Below are 19,184 nucleotides of genomic sequence, written 5' to 3'. Positions count from 1 at the left end.
TTAGGGTAAGTAGCTCAAGGGTCCTATAGCAGGAGGTGGGACTTAAACCTGCAACCTATGAGCCCAAAGGTGGTATTTCTGACCATTGCACTACCTGGTGTATTTGTTGCTTTCTTCACACCATGTTTCCAATGTATGCTTTGGAATACAGCAACCTTGCATAAGACAAATTTTTAATTCACTGTAGTTTTATCTGCATTCTGTCCAGAACCTACCCTGGAATAAGGTGAGAGGTTAAAAAAAATGATATATTTCTAATCCAAGAGGGACATTCTTCTTGGTTGTAACAGATATAAGCCAAGGATGCAATATATTGTGCAAAAGCACATCTATTACTCAGCTAAATGAATACTGATATCAGGAATTAGTATTTAGGTACATAAAACATGTGTTTCACTTTAAAAGAACAGTTATTAAACATTTGTTTAATTCAAATTGTATCCTCGTTCAGTTACATGCTACAATGCAAATGAAGATAATGAATGGGATTTTTTTTCTTATTGCGCTGCTATTACTGACCTTACGGTAGCTGTCCTAGTATTGTTTCCCGTGTTAAAGGTATTTGTCGTTTATTGGCTGTTCCCCTCCCTGTTTCCGCAATCGCTTTACTGACCCCTTCTGTCTGTATTGCAGGCCATGGACGTAATCTTAAACATTCAGCATTACTATTTCTAATATAAACAGATTGAAAACTGGTGAGAGAGAAAGGAGGGGCAAGATCTGGATCTGTAAGTACTACATGGACGAAGCACTGGTCGGTCATATCAGTTCGAAGTAGCCTGTATTTCTGGTCGGGTACCGCCGGGTCCGGTCTAGCTCCCGAGAACATGATACTCACTGGCAATGATTTGAAAATATTCCGTTAACTATTTTCTTCTGTTTTGTGTCCGGCCTCACTGTAACAGTTACAATCCAACATTCACCTGGCCCTAAGTAAGTTAGTTCGCGCTACAATGGCTCACCTAGCCTAAGCCTTAGCCCCTGCTGCTGTTCTCTTCGTAATCGACATGATGATGATGATGATGATGATCACAGTCAGTCATCATGATCTTCATGATCATGATCATGTGTCTGGAGTGGAGACCACGAAGAACGAATTGTTATTGCGTTGAATGAAAGTGAACACGAATGTATCTGAAGCCGAAAAGAAATGGCTAACATTACTCACTGGCGTTCGTGTGAAACATGAAAAAGTCAGCTTTTTTTAAGTGATAGACGAACGGGATATTATGTCGAGCTTAGCATTTAGCTGTATCATGAGAAACACCATCAGATGTAGTCACCGGCGTCATGCTCCTATTTGTGTGGACTAATAGCCGTGAGCCCGCCAGTCTGAGTCTTTCCGTGTTCCCGCAAGGTGCTGTGTGACTCAGGAAAGTGCCGCGTAGCCGCTCTGAAAGCAGGCCTAGTCCGTGCCAGCCGGCCGGTGCCGGATCCTTTCGGCACGAACCGACCCGCTCCGTCCTGCCGGAGCGCCGCTCGCAGCCGCCTCTCTGCGCTACGAGTATGATACGTCGTAGTTGAGGACCGCAGTGCTGCCCGAGACGAGAGCAATCCGTGCAGTTAACACGAGCTACCAGCGCTCAGCATGACTGAACACCTCGACAGTGAACAACGATAATTCACAGTGACAGTGGGTACCAGTGGCAGTGACTGAAGACTTGACTTGTTGCTGACACTGAACATGACTGAGCACCAGGCATTGATACTAAAGTTGAACGTTGAACACTGATGACTACCAAACTGACGATTGAACTCAAACAAAAATATTGTTGCACATTTTGAGGAATTAAAGGGCCTTTGTGAAAGGAATATAAATCAGGCTAAGCATTAAAGAAAAATAAATTATTTTGAAAGATAATCTCTATTTGTTGAGCATAATGATGAGGCCTCTGAGAAAAGAACATGAACTTCTGTATTTTTCTCTCCAACTTTTAGTGGTCCTTTAACAACATGCCTTTTGATGGAATGAAGTCCCTTTAATTCTTTTGCTTTTTAAACTATTTAAATACTTTCCATTGTGCTCCGAGTGCTCTGTAGCAGTATTGACGTTACTCTAACATAACCTTCCTTGTGTCATCATGACTAAATATTACTAAATAGCTCTCCAAATGAATCATGAATGTCCTGCAGTTTATCACATTTAAAATATTGTAATTCAATTAAAAAGTGATTAGTTCGTTCAGCCTCGAATATAGAGTAAGATATTAGTGCTTTATAACCTTGTAAATTAATTGAGGTAAGTGATTGGTTCATTCAGCTTCAAATGTAAAATAAAAGCTTAGTACTTTGGTATGTATATAAGGGTACCATAAGACAGTATTTGTTCACCAGTTGTAGTCTTGCAACTTATTTGTCCTCTGTCACACACTCTCTGTCATCAGCCTTTTGAGTAGGAGGCTATTATTTGAGAAACCGAGTGGACAGAGCTTGTTAAAGCAATGGTTAGTGTGTGAGTGTGTTTCACTGATGCATGGATGAGTGACCCCTTGTAAGTAGTGTATCTAGCAATTTAGTCACCTTGGTGAATAAGGTGTGTGGGCTAGTAACGCTACATAGTATCCGCTGTAAGTCGCTTTGGACAAAAGCGTCTGCTAAGTGAATAAATGTAAATGTTTCCAGAAAAGTATTTTTTAGCAGCAGTGGTCTCATGGGTTGATGGGTCTGTACTGAGAAAAAGTTTCATTAATTTCTTTTTTTCTGCCACATTAAGAAAATGTCAACATTTTTGTCCTGTTTGGAGACTGACTGAGGGTGTGTAATGCATCCCTATATGCTGGGAACACAGGTACCTGCCAAGCATTAAACAGTAGCACTGGAGAAAGGGTGAGACTCAGATTTCAAAATAAATACTATCTTCGTGTTGTACCTACCAACAAGAAACTGAACATGTTTTCTTTAATCAGTTGGACAGGTGTAGACATCTGGTTTATTTTGTAGTAACAGACAAGTAAAATACAATGACAATAAATAATAGATGAATTTGGCTTGAGACTGGAATATCTGACACTGACAGACACAATCCACAATAGTACAGTTTGTATTTATAATGATGTTAATTCTTATTATGTTAAGTCAGAACAGAGTGGGTTCTTTCTGCAGTAAAATATTTGTTTTAGGTGAACTTGAGATAAATAATTGTTATGATATCAAGCCAAAGGTTTTATAAATAAAAATAAGTCCATAGTTCACTGATGTATTTTAGTGCAAAAATTGGCAGTTTTTTTTTTTTGTTTAAAAACTTTACAAAATCTAATTTCCTGGTGCAAAATATTATAATTTTGTCATGATTTTTTTTGTTGTATGCTTACTGTAATTCATGTACATTGTGTAATATGTAAAGTCTAACAAAATCAGTTGAATTTAAAACATGCAGAAGAATAATGGTTGAAAAGCTCTGCAGAAAATCTGAAAGTTCATAGGATACTTAAATGAACCAGGAGTAGCCTTGCCTTTTACTCTTTAAAAGTAACACAATATTGTTCCTATATCGTCATGCTAAGCTGTTTTACTGCTTGTTGATATAATGCAATAAATACTTTTCTTTATGATTCCATGATTCTTTCAACTGCAGTTGGCATCATTTGGTTATAGTAATATGGATGGTTAAAGTGTTTTCATCCAGTCCCATTTGCCTTGCTCCTTGTGATATAATTTCAGTATGAAATCTGAAATTGCCGCCTGTCTTATTAATTTCTCAAAATGTGCATCAGTCACAAAACATTCCTCATTCAGATGATGTATTCTGATAGAGCCCCCATAGACATGTAATACAGCACCTCTACTGAACACACACACACACACACAAGCGCATGCGTGTGCACGGACAGAAAGGCCAAAATACTGGCTGGAGAGTCAGTAGCTCGGGACAGAGGTCTTCTCCTGAAACATAACGAAGCTGGCCAGGCATGAATATTGCTCTGATTGGGCTCATTGCTTTGGTACAACCTGCAGCCTGTTTCTCTCAAAAACTCATGCTCAAGTGGAGTTTCTCTAAACTAGCTGGGTGCTGTTTTGAAGCAAGTTCAGGCTTAATTCTATTTCATGTGACACTTGGTTTACGGCACCTCAGCATGTTTCAGTTAGAACAAAGTGGTTTGATTTAGTCTACTTTACAGTGACATTCCACACTTCTTGTGGAATTGTCTGAGCACCAAATTTTTTTTAAGGCTATGGTCAGACATTGGAAAATGTTTTTTATAAGTGGACACAGTTTAATGATTTTTCTTTTCTGTTTTTTGATAGGTTGCCAAATCTGGTTGAGGCTTGTTGGCCGGTTAATGCATAGAGTAAAGAAGGTCAAACTTGAAGACGAAACCGAAGGTAGTTGGAAAAGGTAGAGTACATGTTCTTGCTTATTGAGGGTGGAAATAGTGAAATATGCAAGGCTCAGAAGTAATGAGACATTTTTGTTGATTCATAAAATGACTGATGATTACTTACAACAGTTTGAAAGAATATGCTTTCTTTGCTGGCTTTGTATTTTGTGATGTGTTTTGTAGTACTGTGTCTAGCAGGTGATTTTGTGCTACCTCATCTCCTCTCGTTGGAGCTTTCAGTTTGGCAACTGTCAGAATGACCGCAGTGGATGAGATCTCGGACAGCACAGAAGTCGTGGACATGGAGGATGCTCCCAAACAGTTCTTTGTGGAGAAGCACTCATGGGAAGGCTTACGTGACATCATCCACAGCAGTCGGAAATACTCGGGAATGATTGTCAACAAAGCGCCGCACGACTTCCAGTTTGTGCAGAAACGGGATGAATCTGGTCCCCACTCTCATAGGCTCTACTACCTCGGTAAGCTGACGATCTCTTGTTTTAAGTAGCTGTGATCACTTCTGGATCGTAAGTGGTTCACACACAGGGAAGCATTGTGTAGGAATGTACTGATTTTTTTTTTCAATTATTGTACCATATAATTGAGGTTTTCTTCGAATCAAATCATGTTTAAAAATGGGGCTAATTTGTAAATACTACTTCATTTGAAAAATGCCAGGAAAGTGTTCATAATTGAGTTAGTACAATGAATAAGTACTCAATAGTTTGATTAATGAAAAAAAATTAAGTTGTGTCCATTTATTCAGTTTTAGGTTTAACAAAATATTAAGTAGAGAATATATTTTACTTTATTTTTTCTGTTATATTTTAGTAAATCAACGTATTTTAAATGTTCATGGGTATTCCTCAACTCAAGTTATGTTTAGATTCAATGCTTGACAAGTCCTCAAACTTGTTCAGCAGCAGGCAGCATAGAGGTGGGAGGACATGAACACTTAACCTAAAAATTTCTAGTTTAAGATGACTTTACCCAGAGCTGCCCAGTGAAAATGCTCAGTAATGAAATTCTCTGTCTCTTTCTCAAAAGTCTTTGTCTCTTTCAATGTAACTGTCAGATAAACAAATTGATCACAGTAATGTGATTTCAGTGGTGAGGTTATTTCATTAACAGATTGATCAAGAAAACTTCAGAAAAGAAGTTATCAGTTCAGCTGAACAAAAAACAACCTATACAGGACCAGGACTGAAGATAAACAGGCCAAAATACTCTGTTTAGAGTAAACCGTTTCCTAACACAACCTTGTATCAGATACTACATGTTGTACTTCTTTTGAATATATACTGTTAATTCTGTATTTAGCTGAAACCTTCATTCAAGGTGATTTAGTGTCACCTAAGCAAGTTTCAAAGACTTACCTATTTATACAACAGGTTATTCTTTCTATGTGTGTTCAGGGTAGGTATCGTGTTCAAGGGTACTACTTCGTGAATGGAATTAAGACCAGGAACTTTAAAATTACTACAGCACCATCCAAACTGCTGTGCTACCGGCTGTTCTACTCCTCTACCTTTTAATTTTTTTATTTTAAGCATAAACAAACTGAAATATAGGTATTGTGTACATTTTAGTTTTAGATATTGAACAGTTTTGGTAAAATACTAAAATATTATTCATGATAGTCTGAGAAAGTTGAGGTGCTAAGCAAGCTCGGTAAGGTCCTTAGACCAGAGTGATAGCTGAGCTAGGGGTTTCCGTAAACACTAAACAGTCAGTCTGATATCAAACTTTTGGTATTGTCCAGCAAAGGGGCAATTAAGGGATTTCAGGCTACTATCTAGCAGCTTCTTTCTCCATCCTGCCCAATTAGGAATGCCCTACGGAAGCAGGGAAAACTCACTACTCTACTCTGAAATTCCCAAGAAGATTAGAAAAGAGGCTCTCTTGGTGCTGTCTTGGAAACAGATGCTGGATCACTTTCAGGTACGTCACCTGTAAGATTGGTAAAGTTGAAGGGGGTCACTGGGTGAAGCTTTCGAAAGTAGCAACACAGATCGGTTCGAAATCTCTGTGTCTTGCTGGCTTTGTACTGCCCATAGTAGCCATCTATCTCACACCAGCACTACATTCCCATATTGACACGTCTCCCTTTTCTATTGGGCTGTACAATAAGCTAAGGTTTGGTGCTGTGGTCCCCCTCTGTGAATATCTTCCAGTAAAAAAAAAAAAAAAATCACAATTGTTTCCCAGAAACAAGAAAAAAAAAAACCTGCTGTATAATGATGATAAATACCCAGAATCTCTATTGCCGCCAGTGAAGTTAATTTTTCCTATTCAGGCAAGTCAGTGTAGCAATTATGTCAAGTGAATTTGACTTGCTTTTAAAAATTATGCAGTGGTCAGCAACTAGCTGAAAAATTCTTTAAGGCTTTAATTTCCTATGTCAAAGAAAGAACAATAATTTTAGAATGGATTATATTGCATTATGTGTGTTTGATATTTTTCCAGACTGCTGATGTTCTCAGGCAATACTGTCATCCCTTCCTTTCTGTTCTGCTGGCCAAAGAGCCAATGTTTTTCTTTTTCTTTTTTTTTTTTTTTTCTTTTTTCTTTTTTTTTCTGTTTCATTCCTCCAGGCAACACCCCATCATGGTGTTTACTCACGGGAGGAAGAGCTCCTTCGAGAAAGGAAGAGACTGGGAGTCTTTGGGATCACGTCGTATGACTACCACGCCCAGAGCGGCCTCTTCCTCTTCCAGGCCAGCAACAGCCTCTTTTATTGTCGGGATGGTGGACACAATGGCTTTATTGTGAGTGTATGCAGTGGGAGCAAATGGTCATGGTGGCCACTCCTCCTCATGCTGTGTCCTTTAATAACCCCTAATAACCATACGGCAGTACAGTAGACCTCCAACCCTGCTCAATGTCTAATGTTCAGCAGGCAAGTCCAATGAAGCCGGTGGAGATTAAGACTCAGTGCTCAGGAACTCGCATGGACCCCAAGATCTCTCCAGGGGACCCAAGCTTCATTGCCTTCATCAACAACAATGACCTTTGGGTGGCCAACATTGAGACAGGGGAGGAGAAGAGGCTGACTTTCTGTCATCAAGGTCAGACTCTGTGGGTCAAATGACCAAAAGAACATAGTTTTACAGTTTCTATCATATCACTGTAATTCTAGTTATGAGTGATTCTTGTGATTTCTCAAAAAAAAAGCAGTAGTAATTTTTAATTATATTTCACTTATATTTTATGGAATGACTTAATATTTTTCTTTCATTAATCCAAACTCAATAATAAAACTAATATTTGTTTTCTAAAGGGTTAAACAATGTAAAGAATGACCCGAAGTCTGCAGGTGTTGCAACGTTTGTGATCCAGGAGGAGTTTGACCGGTTTACTGGCTACTGGTGGTCTCCTGCAGCCCCCGAAGGTAAGAAAGTTGCTGTGATCATTGCTTTCAGAGCAGACTGAAGACTTGGCTTAGCTTGTGTGTTTTTGTTTGTATGTGTTTGATAAGCAACATTTGTAAGACTCGTCAATTTTCACAGCATAATTTAAGAAAATACAGTATATGCAAAACAATGTGTGTGTCTGTGTTGAACTGTTACAGAAAGGAAATCGCCATGTTTTTGTTTCCATTGTAACTAATGCTTAAATTGTACTGCTGGTTAGGAATGATCTGAGCAGTGGTATATGTTTAGTAGGTTTTTATTGCTTCAGTGGTAATAAAGTGTAGTGTTTTTGTGTGTAATAATGACTGAGATCTGCAGTGTATGTTTGCTGTTGTTTGTTGTGGATGTTAGACTCGGATGGGGGGAGGACACTGCAGCTGTTATATGAGGAGGTAGACGAGTCAGAGGTGGAGATCATTCATGTGCCCTCTCCAGCTCTGGAAGAGCGCAAGGCTGACGCCTACCGATATCCCCGCACCGGTGGGTCCTGCTTTACCTAACCCTCTGCATGACTCCAACTTCTTAATGTCTTTTGCATCTTCTGACAAAGCAGTGTGAGAAACTGAAGTGGTGACAGTCACAAGGTAGTGCTAAATAGGTTAGTCTTTTGCTTTCAGAATTTTGGTGTGAACAAATATTTGGAGATGTTCATGTACTGCTCTTTTTGGCTGTACTTCATAACTGGATATTTTATTACTGCAGAATTAGAATGTGCTGCGTCAGTTCATGTTTGGTTTTATTAATGGTCCATATGATGATATATGAAGCTGTTGTTCTCACTGGGCTTGTTTACCTGTACCAGCTGGTGTCCTAGCCAGAGTCTAAACTTCGAGGTGTTCCTGTTCATGTCCTTCTGTTTTAAGAATTAAACTATAAATTAAAGTTCTATATTGTGATGAATGAAGGACAAACAACATTTTTTTTTCTCTCCATAGGAAGTAAAAACCCTCAAATCACCCTTAAACTAGCAGAGATAAAACAGACCATCTTGGGCAGGGTAAGCTTTTGACTCTATCATGGTATTATTCTGTATGGTGTGTTGATGGAGGGAGACTTTGGTATTCATGAATGTGGTCCTTATTTGTGTGCGTTCAGATTGTGAGTACACAGGACAAAGAGCTTGTTCTGCCCTTCACCACATTATTTCCTGGGGTGGAGTACATTGCCAGGGCTGGCTGGACGAGAGATGGAAAATAGTGAGTTGTACTTACAAACTTTGCTGTTACAAGTGCTCTTGACTGACTGAATCACCATGTTATTGTAGTTATGGCTTCTTCTGAGGTAAGGTTGCTTGGGTTGAGGTTGTGGTTGAGACCGTGTGCCATGGGTTACGATTGTGATTTGTGGTTGTGTGATTGTGACCATACTTTCTTGTGCCTTCTGTTTAGTGCCTGGGCGGTGCTGCTGGACCGCAGTCAGCAGAGGCTGCAGTTGGTGCTACTTCCCCCAGCGCTCTTCATCCCTGTGGTGGATGACCCTGCCCGGAGGCAGGAGAACATGGAAGCGGTGCCCGAGAGTGTCCACCCCTTCATCATCTATGAGGAGGTCACTAACATCTGGATCAATGTGAGACCCTAAGGGGGTTTTAAATCTGCACACACCTCAAGTGTTGCTGTGTCTTAGAGCTTGAAAAGAACAGCTAGTTACACCATAATATTCTAATTGCAATTCAGTGCAGTCTCAAATTTCACTGCCCTTTGTATATCCACTAAATTATGGTTTTCACTAAGTACCCTTATACTGATGTAAAATGGGAAGAATACCCTATTATGTGAGCATGTAATCTTACTGTCTTGTGCACATGTAAGAGGGAAGGTAACATATGACATATTTATAAAAAAAAAAAAAAAAAAATTATATAATGTGTTCTGAATTAAATTTCAGCAGTTATGAATTGGGACACTCTTTAGCATGAACATGGCAGAGAGTGTGGAGCAGAGTTTTGTTTGGTTTTTTTTTAATTTTTTAATAGAAATTTTCCTTTAATATTAGGATAAACTATTCATCATTAAATTTTCTTTTTCCCTCTTTATGTAGGAGGATGTTATATGTTAGTTTTAAAATATTCCTGCAAATTCCTCCTAAAAAAAGTCAGTGGTTTTATTGTTCTCTGCCTGTGCTGTGGTCACAAGTTCATAGTTTGGCATTGACCTTTACAGTGAGTTGGTTCCTGAGTTGCTGGGTTAGGCTCCGGTTCCCCGTGACCTTGTATGGGACAAGTGGTTCAGAAAATGTGTGGTTCCTTTTTATAAAAACTTGAAGAGGATCAGATATGGAATGGGAGCCCTATGCCTTTGTAAATTTATCTAAAGGAAACAGTGGGTTAAAGGATCTGAACACTCCCATCTTTTTGCCATGTAGTGAATCACCAAGGTGATACAATAAGTTACCCAATATAATTACACCCCTTTGAAAATGGACTGCTTAAGACAACATAGCCTTGTTTAGTGATATTTGTTTCTGTTTTAGTTATATTTAGTTGTATTAAGGTTGCAGGATCAAGTCTAAGATAATGAATGATCTGCTGTTTTACCTTAGCTACTTAACCTTCAGTACCCTGTATACACTTTAAGTACTATACACTACACCACTCTGGGTACACTTCTGCTAGGTAGCTGCATAGTCTAGTTTTAAAAAGACTATTTTAAGGGTAAATTAAGATAATGAGATCTTTCAAGTATATGTGTTGTTTTTGTTTCAGATTTCAGCAGGACTACTAATAATTTTCAGAATACCTTCTTGATTTAAAGTTGTTACAGTATGTGACTTATTTTAGCATGGCCCTGTATTATTAATTTTTTAAGAAGTATTTTGTTTAATTAGCACAAGTTGAGTCCATATTGGGAATTTACATGTCCATTGTGTGCAAACACACTGCTGTTTTCTTAATCAACAGGTTCATGACATTTTCTACCCATTTATCCAAACAAAGGATGATGAGATTACCTTTCTCTGGGTGAATGAATCCAAAACAGGCTTCTGCCATCTATACAGAATCACATCATTCTTACAGCTGGGCTGCTACCAGTGGTCCAGGGACTACAGGCACACCAAGGGTAAGAAAAAATTTCTAAACATTGTTCTGATTGCTTTAAAAAAACAAGCAGTGTAGGGAGAACTGAGCTTTATTGGCACATATTTGATACTTTAAAATAAATGTTTTGTTTTGTTTTTCTTAGATATGATGTGTTCATTCAGAACACAACGCATCCACATCTGTCGACTTGATAGAATGGATAAGATATAGGATATTTAAAAAATACAATTTTCTTTTTTGTCTTTCTGTGCTCTAGGAGATTTCAGGTGTCCCATAAAAGAAGAGGTGCCTCTAACCAGTGGGGAGTGGGAGGTGCTGGCTAGGCATGGCTCCAAGGTAAACAGTGAAAACAAGCTTGTTCACCAACCCCTTTCTAATCAAATGAACTGCAGCAGCTCCTCATTTGAAATTTGTTTTGCTTCTTCCTACTTTTTGGTGTTTAGATATGGGTGAACGAAGCTACCAAGCTGGTGTACTTCCAGGGCACAAAAGACACCCCACTGGAGCACCACCTGTATGTGGTCAGCTACAGCGCTCCAGGCGACATTGTCAGGCTCACCAAGTCTGGCTTCTCTCACAGCTGCTCTGTCAGTCCGGTACGAACAATACCCATGTGGCTTGGTTCCTTTCCGCTTATGTTTAATCCATTCTCCTGCTGCTCTGACTGGTTCTGTCTTCTCTCGCTGACACCAGTGGTGATGTTTTTCATTTTCTTGCGCGACTAACTGTGGTGCTGCAGTTTTTGAAGGTGTGGTGAAGTGTGCATTAGGTCTGTGTCAAACTGGATTTACCACTTAGGACCAAGATAAGCTGAAGCTGTTGGGAATCAGGTGACATGCCCACTTGTCTTGTCTTGTCTTTTCCTGCAGAATTTTGATATGTTCATTAGCCACTATAGCAGTGTGAGCACTCCTCCATGTGTCCATGTCTACAAACTGCTGGGCTCTGACAGCGACCCGCTGCACAAGCAGCCAGAATTCTGGGCTAGCATGATGGAGGCCTCAGGTAAGGGGGCAGTATCGTTATACCACAACAGTCCAGTGTGCCTCCATATTAATACATGTGGAAAATTGCTAATAAACAGCTGACAGTGAAAACTGAGAATGCTTTGTGGTGTGAAAATTTGCGTTGATGCATTGTGCATGACCATTTTGATTCAATATACATATCTCTATTAGGTTGTCCTTCAGATTACATCCCACCAGAGATATTTGATTTCCCGGGGAAGTCAGGTTTCCAGCTCTATGGGATGGTATACAAACCACACAACTTGATACCTGATAGGAAACATCCAACAATTCTCTTTGTGTATGGGGGACCTCAGGTTAGTGGCACTTTTTTTCCTCAACCAGATGTTCTAAATCATAACCCTGGATGAGACTCATAGGGTCACATTTAGTTATGTTTTTGTTCTGCAGCTTTTTGAATCTTATGTTACAATTTTTGGTAGCTATTATAGTGCTCATCATGCACTGTAATAGGCAAGGATATAACATTACTTCAGGATTTTTACCTTTCTATAATGGGGGCCCAAAAATAAACAATTAAATCCTCTTAATCTCTAGTAAAGTATTCAGGAAGGACACAACAGTGTGCTGAATGGTCGATAACTTCTAGTAGGAACTATAAACTTGGATTGGTGCAGAGTTCATCTGTATCTCCCCATAGGTGCAACTGGTGAACAACTCCTTCAAAGGAGTAAAATACCTGCGTCTCAATACACTGGCGTCTTTGGGCTATGCTGTAGTGGTCATTGATGGCAGGGGTTCATGTCAGAGAGGCCTGAAGTTTGAAGGAGCTCTGAAAAACAAAATGGTGAGCAGGATTGCTCCAGCTTTCACTGTATGGAAGTGCATGAGCAAAACAAATCAGAGTAAACTGTCTGATACGCTGCTTTTTTGACAGCTTTCATTTTCTACTGTGTCTACAGGGTCAAGTGGAGATCGAGGACCAGGTAGAGGGCCTCCAGTATGTGGCAGAAAAGTACAATTTTGTGGATCTCAGTCGCGTGGCCATCCATGGCTGGTCCTACGGCGGCTTCCTTTCCCTAATGGGCCTCATTCACAGGCCCAACATCTTCAAGGTGATACCCTTTCCCTTAATTGTATATCCTATATGCTTTGTGTTAGGTGTCCTTCACCCTTGTTAGTGTTCATAGCAACTTGATGATTCATTTTTTTCCCTACCTGGGTGCTGCATTAATTTGTTTTATATCTAATATAAATTTTACTTTATCTATTATTAATTCATGAATAATTTGACATTATCTACTCAAGACTAGCTGATTATAAATTTACTTGATTTCAGAGACAGCCATTTAACTCATCCCACAAAACAGGGTTCTGCTTAACAAAAATTTGGGATAGCTATATATGAAAATGGATACTCTCCAGTTTAATGATGGGATTTTTGCCTGGCATATGGAGCTATTTTGCAGCTACAGCAATTTTTTTTTTTTTTTTTTTTTTTTTTTTTTTAAATAATGCGCAAGACTGTAGCACACTACGATCCCTCACAGGCTGTTTTGGCTTAAAGTCAAATTCAGTTCAGTCTCTGTGGAGTTTGCATGTTCTGTGTCTTTATACGTTTCCTCTGGGTGCTCCAGGTTCCTCCCACAGTCCAAAGATGTAGCGTGTGCATGTGTGAGTAATGTGTATATGACTCTATATGACTGCCCTGAGATGGACTGGTTCTATTTGGTAAAATTAAATTTTATGTTGATGAATTTTGTGATCTTGTGGCATCCCATATCATGTGCTCCGTAGCTTCAGTCCATGTAGGATATCTTACTGCCCACCATATTATTTATTATTATTATTTTTTTTATTATAGAGCGCTCTTCTCACGCAGTGACACAGAGCGCTTTAACACAGGCATACAGCAAGAAAAATTGATACAAACAAAGAAGACAGTCAACTAATGGCTACCATAATGAAGAACTTATTATAGAGCTATAAGTATACCTACTGGCCACTAGGGAAAGGGACAAAAACTCCCAACTGAAGGTTGAGGGAGAAAAAAAACCTCTGAGGGTCCACGGGCCAGTGGTTGTCCACCCCTCCTGGGCATTCTAGAAAGTAACAATTTGTAAGCCAGTGTTTAACAAGTAATTATAATGTTGGTAAATGGCATCTTGGATCCCCAGCTCGGCATGGAACGTCTCGATCATCATGGCAGATGGACATCATCCTCTGTCAGCACGGGATTCGTCTGTCACCACTGGCCGGCCTCCTCAGGTCTTATGTAGCAAGGTAGTGCTCAAAGAGAAGATAGGACAGAGTTAGTAATTTGTTACTTAAGTAAATTTAAAATGCATTTTTGTAAAGGTGATGAAATAAAGAACCAAGGCAGGTCGAATTACGTTACGAGGTGAAATGCCTGAGTGAACATGTAAGTCTTTAGTCGGGATTTGAAAACAGAAACAGCCAGGGCATTTCTGACAGTAACTGGTAGACTATTCCATAGTTTAGGTGCTCTATAACTAAGAGCGCAACCTCCTACTGAGGCCTTATTGATCACAGGTGCTTTAAGGTAACCTGCATCTAATGAATGGATATATCGTCCTGACCTATACAACGGTGTCTGCACTCTAAGTTGGTGCTGTATAGTAATTACTGCTGTAAGCTAGTCTTATCATTTTATTTCTTGCATTGTCTTTATTTCAGGTTTTTTTTCTTTAGGAACAATTTTGGTTTGGACCATAATTTTATGAACATTATTTCCCTCCAATAAAAATATGGTAATTCAACCCTTGTATGGTTCCCAAACTGACAAGGTGGTTTTACAGAACACATTAGGCCTGCTAAGCAGGGAAAATCTATATCACGTATGTGCTCTTACAGTTGTTGCAGACAAATAATGTTTTTGCTAATCATATCAGCCAGCTGGTTGCGTTTTGAGAAGAAATGTTTAATGCTTTAACAGACAAATAGCATACATTTGAATTACAACCCAAGGATTTACTTGTAAATTGTACATTCTCCTGAGCAGGATAGACTTTGAAAAATTACATAGCATATCAAATTTTTAAAGTTTAAGTGATTTGATTGACCTTAAATTTATCTGGGCAGGGTCATTTTTTATTTTTTATGTATTCCTAATATGCATTTTATAGGCATGACACAATTTTATATGTCAAACTAATACTGTATTTATTACAAATGAAGTCATGGTCCTAAATCCACGTTCACTAGAGGTCACTGTTACAAAGTATATCACACTGATGGCGACAGAAACCTGAAGATCTTTTCAAATATAACGCAGCAATGTCCTTACAGAAATTTATTTGAAATTTAATTTTTTTTGTTTAGCTTTCATGTTCTCCAGAGGTGCTGAGAATGTTAAGGTATCTACAGTTACTTACCCATTTATACAGCTGGATAATTTTACCAGAGCAATTTAGGGTAAGTACCTTACTCATGGGTACTACACCTGGAGGTAGGATTCAAGCCTGCAGCTTTTGGGTCCAAAGGCAGCAGCTCTAACCACTACACTACCAACTGCCCCTGTTTAACCAGTTAAAGTCAATTTCCCCACCAAAAGCCTCTGACAATGATGAACATACACCTTTCATGACCAGGTGGCGATTGCTGGTGCCCCAGTGACGGTGTGGATGGCCTACGACACTGGCTACACTGAGCGCTACATGGACGTGCCTGAGAATAATCAGCAGGGCTACGAGGCAGGCTCAGTGGCTCTGCACGTGGACAAGCTGCCCAACGAGTGAGTTTCTGGCCCCCAGGGGTGGGGTTATTAAATTTGCATCAAGTAAACATCAGCCATCAGGTCCACACCAATTCTCTTCATATAAACACTTACTGCTCAGGGCTTTTCCAGTCCTGCATTGCTAATCTTTCAGTTTCTTGTTTCTTGTTTATACTGAGTTCCATAGATTCCTTATTTCAGGCAAATGCAAATATGAAGTGACATGTTATCAGAACACATAGAGTAAAAAACCCATAAGCAAGACTGTTAAACAGTATTGGAGAAAGAGGTTAGGTAAGAGCACTGGGGGATTGGTTCTCTTTCTGGGTGGGGAGAAGAAAACATTCCTCAAGGCTGGCAGGTCTGGACAAGCCAGGGAGAGATCAGGTAAGATCTGCAGAGGCCAGGTGCCATTCTTTATGACACCAGTGTTTGTACTGTAGTATCACACTTTCATTTTGACTGCTCATTTGTAGGCATTTCATGTGTAGTTGAGGTCATAAACCATCTATAAAACTTACTGGTATTATTTAACTTGCATTATTTCTAAGGTTTGTGACTAAAATGAAAGATGCTCTTAGTTTTTCAAACAGTTTTTAGTCTTAATTGTTTATTATTTAGGTTGACAAGTGTTTCTAACCAGTCTACTTTCCCTCTAGGCCCAATCGTTTGCTCATTTTACATGGATTTCTTGATGAAAATGTGCACTTTTTCCACACCAATTTCCTGGTGTCACAACTAATTCGTGCCGGGAAGCCGTACCAACTACAGGTTAGGGACCTCTCATATGCTTTTGGTACTTTTTGCTTTCACTGGTTTTCAGTAGGTTTTAAAAGATGGCTTGTAGAAACACGGGAATGTTTTTCAAGTTGTGGTAAGAAGAAAAAATATGAATTCAGTCCTGTCATGACTGCTCTGCTAAGTTATGTGGTTTGTAGCTACTGAAGCAATAAAGCACATATTTTCTCTATATGTTAGCCGTTGCAAAATTGCTGTAAATCTGAATGTGTCTACTTTGTGGATGTTTGGTTAAAGAAGTAATGAGAATGCAAAGGGTCCATTTTTGCAATCCTGATTAAACGTAGTGCTACACTCAAAGCTTTTTTTTAAAATGAGAATCTCTGTTGACAGTGTAATTTAGATCAAGACTGATCTTAATATGTTTTGAGAATCTAGCCCACAAATCTATATCATTCTAATAATGATGAGAATATGTCTGATGTTCCTTGTGCCTTTTCCATGAATAAGTTCTTCTCGTCTTTCCTTGCAGATCTACCCTAATGAGCGACATAGCATCCGCTGCCCAGAGTCAGGGGAGCATTATGAGATTATGCTGTTGTACTTTCTACAGCAGCACCTCTGATCAGGGCAGGCTCTTCTGAGACAGTGTCTCTTTTCTTGCCGTCTTTCATCGTCATTGCACCTCCTGTACCTCCTCTGGACACCTTATGGCCCAGGGCTCCCAGATGGCACCCACAGATCCCATGTGTCCTCGTTCCCACCTCCTGCCCGCTCGCACTTTCTGTGGAAGGAGACCTTTTTTAAAATCCATTTTTAAATCCAGCCAAGGGCCTCCAAGCGCAGTTCACACAAACTGGAGAATGAAGAATTTGAAAGTTATAAGGACAAACACATAGCTCGTTCTGAAACAATAACTTTCTAGTAATTTATAAATTTAGTATTGTGCCACAAATGATGTTATTTGTTTTGGAAACCAGATTATTTTTCATTTTTCCTCTGCCTTCACCCTTTTGTTTTCTTCTTGTCTTTTTTTCTCACCAGTGGCCTAATGGGGCACATAGCAAGCTTCTGTGATATGAAGACACACGCACACACAACTTTACCCCTTTTTTGTCTCATATGCTTCAGACTTTTTTTCTGTGTTCTTCTGTTTTCCCCAATATGTTTGTTTTAGCCATACAGTTATGCCTCAAGAATAACGTGGTGTCACTCTGTGAGCCAGACTTAACTTTGGTTTTGGGGAGGGTAGTATAAAAAGATTTTAGTGTATGAAACCGCCAACTACTACCTGCAACCAGTATTTTAAGTGTGTATTATTAAAAGAAAATATTTTTATGAATTCTTATTCTTTTATAATGAGTAGACAATGTAGCAACTCATTAAAATACTGCAGTCACTCTCACTTTCTTCTTCTAGTGATCTAATGCTCTTACTGCATTATGACTTGCCCACTTCAGATGCATTTGTGTTCCAGAACTCTTAATCTTGTTTCTGAGGCTGCTGAGCATGTCTTATAATATAATTTGTCCCCGTTAATTAACAGCTGCAGATTCTTATAAAGGTCAGTGATACTGTCCATCGTTCTTTTAACATAGCTGGTCAAAAGTTCAGCTTTTCATGTCATGTCTGAGATCGCTGGTCAAAAGGAAAGAGTAACTGAAGATTTCCATAGCAAAATGTAGAAACCAAACACAGATGTATTCATCTGAAGTTGGCAAGCCTTTCAAAGAGTCTTCTGACATACATTAATGAAAAAATAAGATTCAACATTTTCCCCAAACTGTTTACCTAGGAGACTTTGCATGGATCTCACAGTGCCTTTTTACTGGTGGACACAAGGGATAGATGCTTTCTACTGAACGCTCTCCTGCAGCTCAACGCAAAAATTCAAAGGTTTGGTTATCGGAGCGTTATTTCGTGGGCTGGTGTGGACGACCTGGATAGGCACATTTTTATTCAGTTTTTCTCTCAGGAAAATTTTCTTTTCTGTACGTTATTGTGTTGTAATGTGTGGGCACGTTCGTACACATTTGTTGTTCATGGCGAGCGTGCATAAACGTCAGTGTGATGTTGCTGCTGATTGAAAATGGATCCTTGGAAATTAAGATCAGGGTTGGTTTATGAAAATGTAAAAAAAAAAAAAAAAAATAAAATAAACTGCTAAGTATGACAATTTCATTCAGATCAAGTAAAAAAATATTTCTCCCATAAAAGTATAAAAAGAATTTTTTCTGGGTCACCTCCATCATTACATCATACCGTCCTCAGTAAATGTTAGATGAACCACATACGTTCTGTGGACTGTAAATTGGTCTTTTCAGTGGTAATAGATAGCCCAGTAGTTAAATGCATTCCTTTAAAAGTAGTTACATTTAATTTAGAAATACTTTTCAATCTCATCAGAGCCAGCTGGCATCCAGAGTGTGGACCCGTATTCTCTTGGTAATTTACATCGGGGAGCTTGAAAGAATGGGGAGTTGTGTCCTCTTCACTTTTCATATATACAATCCCATCTTGTCTGAAATTTAGCTGTGACATTTCCACTGTGACTTGGTCATTTCTCACTGTACCTTAAACCTAGTTTGAGTTCTCCTGAGAAGGACCATAATTGCATTACAGTAAGGTCTTTCCATGTTTTCTCAAATGAAATGATTCACTTAATTGAAACCTTACACATGTTTTATGTTTGTGTCCAAAGCATGCCCTTGTGTAGCACATTCACACTAGAAGATCAGACAGATGGAACTGATGCGGCAGGCGTGTGGTGGCACAGCCATCATTAACAAGATCAACCGTGTCTCTGCATATTAATTTTATGGTGTAGTCACCTTTATGTTTTTTTTGTCCCCTTGGCAAGACACCGCAATTATTTTATTTGTTTGGCACTGTGGATGTTGGACACATGCCTGTATGTATCGGTAATAAAAGCTTTTAATCACCAACATACGTAGGTGATCGTCAAGGTGCTTA

The 19,184-nt window shown here is 39.2% G+C and overlaps 1 protein-coding gene across 1 annotated transcript; it reads left to right on the top strand.

The window, feature by feature from the left end:
• The first annotated feature begins 609 nt into the window (after positions 1–609).
• dpp9 (dipeptidyl-peptidase 9) lies at positions 610–18,940 on the top strand. The gene is made up of 21 exons (XM_018745888.2): positions 610–728; positions 4,246–4,336; positions 4,560–4,798; positions 6,148–6,260; positions 6,914–7,087; positions 7,216–7,387; positions 7,600–7,710; positions 8,084–8,212; positions 8,668–8,729; positions 8,828–8,928; positions 9,121–9,298; positions 10,629–10,788; positions 11,026–11,105; positions 11,213–11,365; positions 11,639–11,774; positions 11,948–12,093; positions 12,438–12,584; positions 12,700–12,852; positions 15,349–15,491; positions 16,133–16,244; positions 16,744–18,940. Exons 2-21 carry the CDS (start codon positions 4,281–4,283, stop codon positions 16,834–16,836), a joined length of 2,658 nt encoding a protein of 885 aa, XP_018601404.2. The 5' UTR covers positions 610–728; positions 4,246–4,280; the 3' UTR covers positions 16,837–18,940.
• Positions 18,941–19,184: the final 244 nt, after the last annotated feature.

This window comes from Scleropages formosus, chromosome 9, assembly GCF_900964775.1.
Source record: "Scleropages formosus chromosome 9, fSclFor1.1, whole genome shotgun sequence".
NCBI lineage: Eukaryota > Metazoa > Chordata > Actinopteri > Osteoglossiformes > Osteoglossidae > Scleropages > Scleropages formosus.
This window is presented reverse-complemented; position numbering and strand designations above follow the sequence as displayed.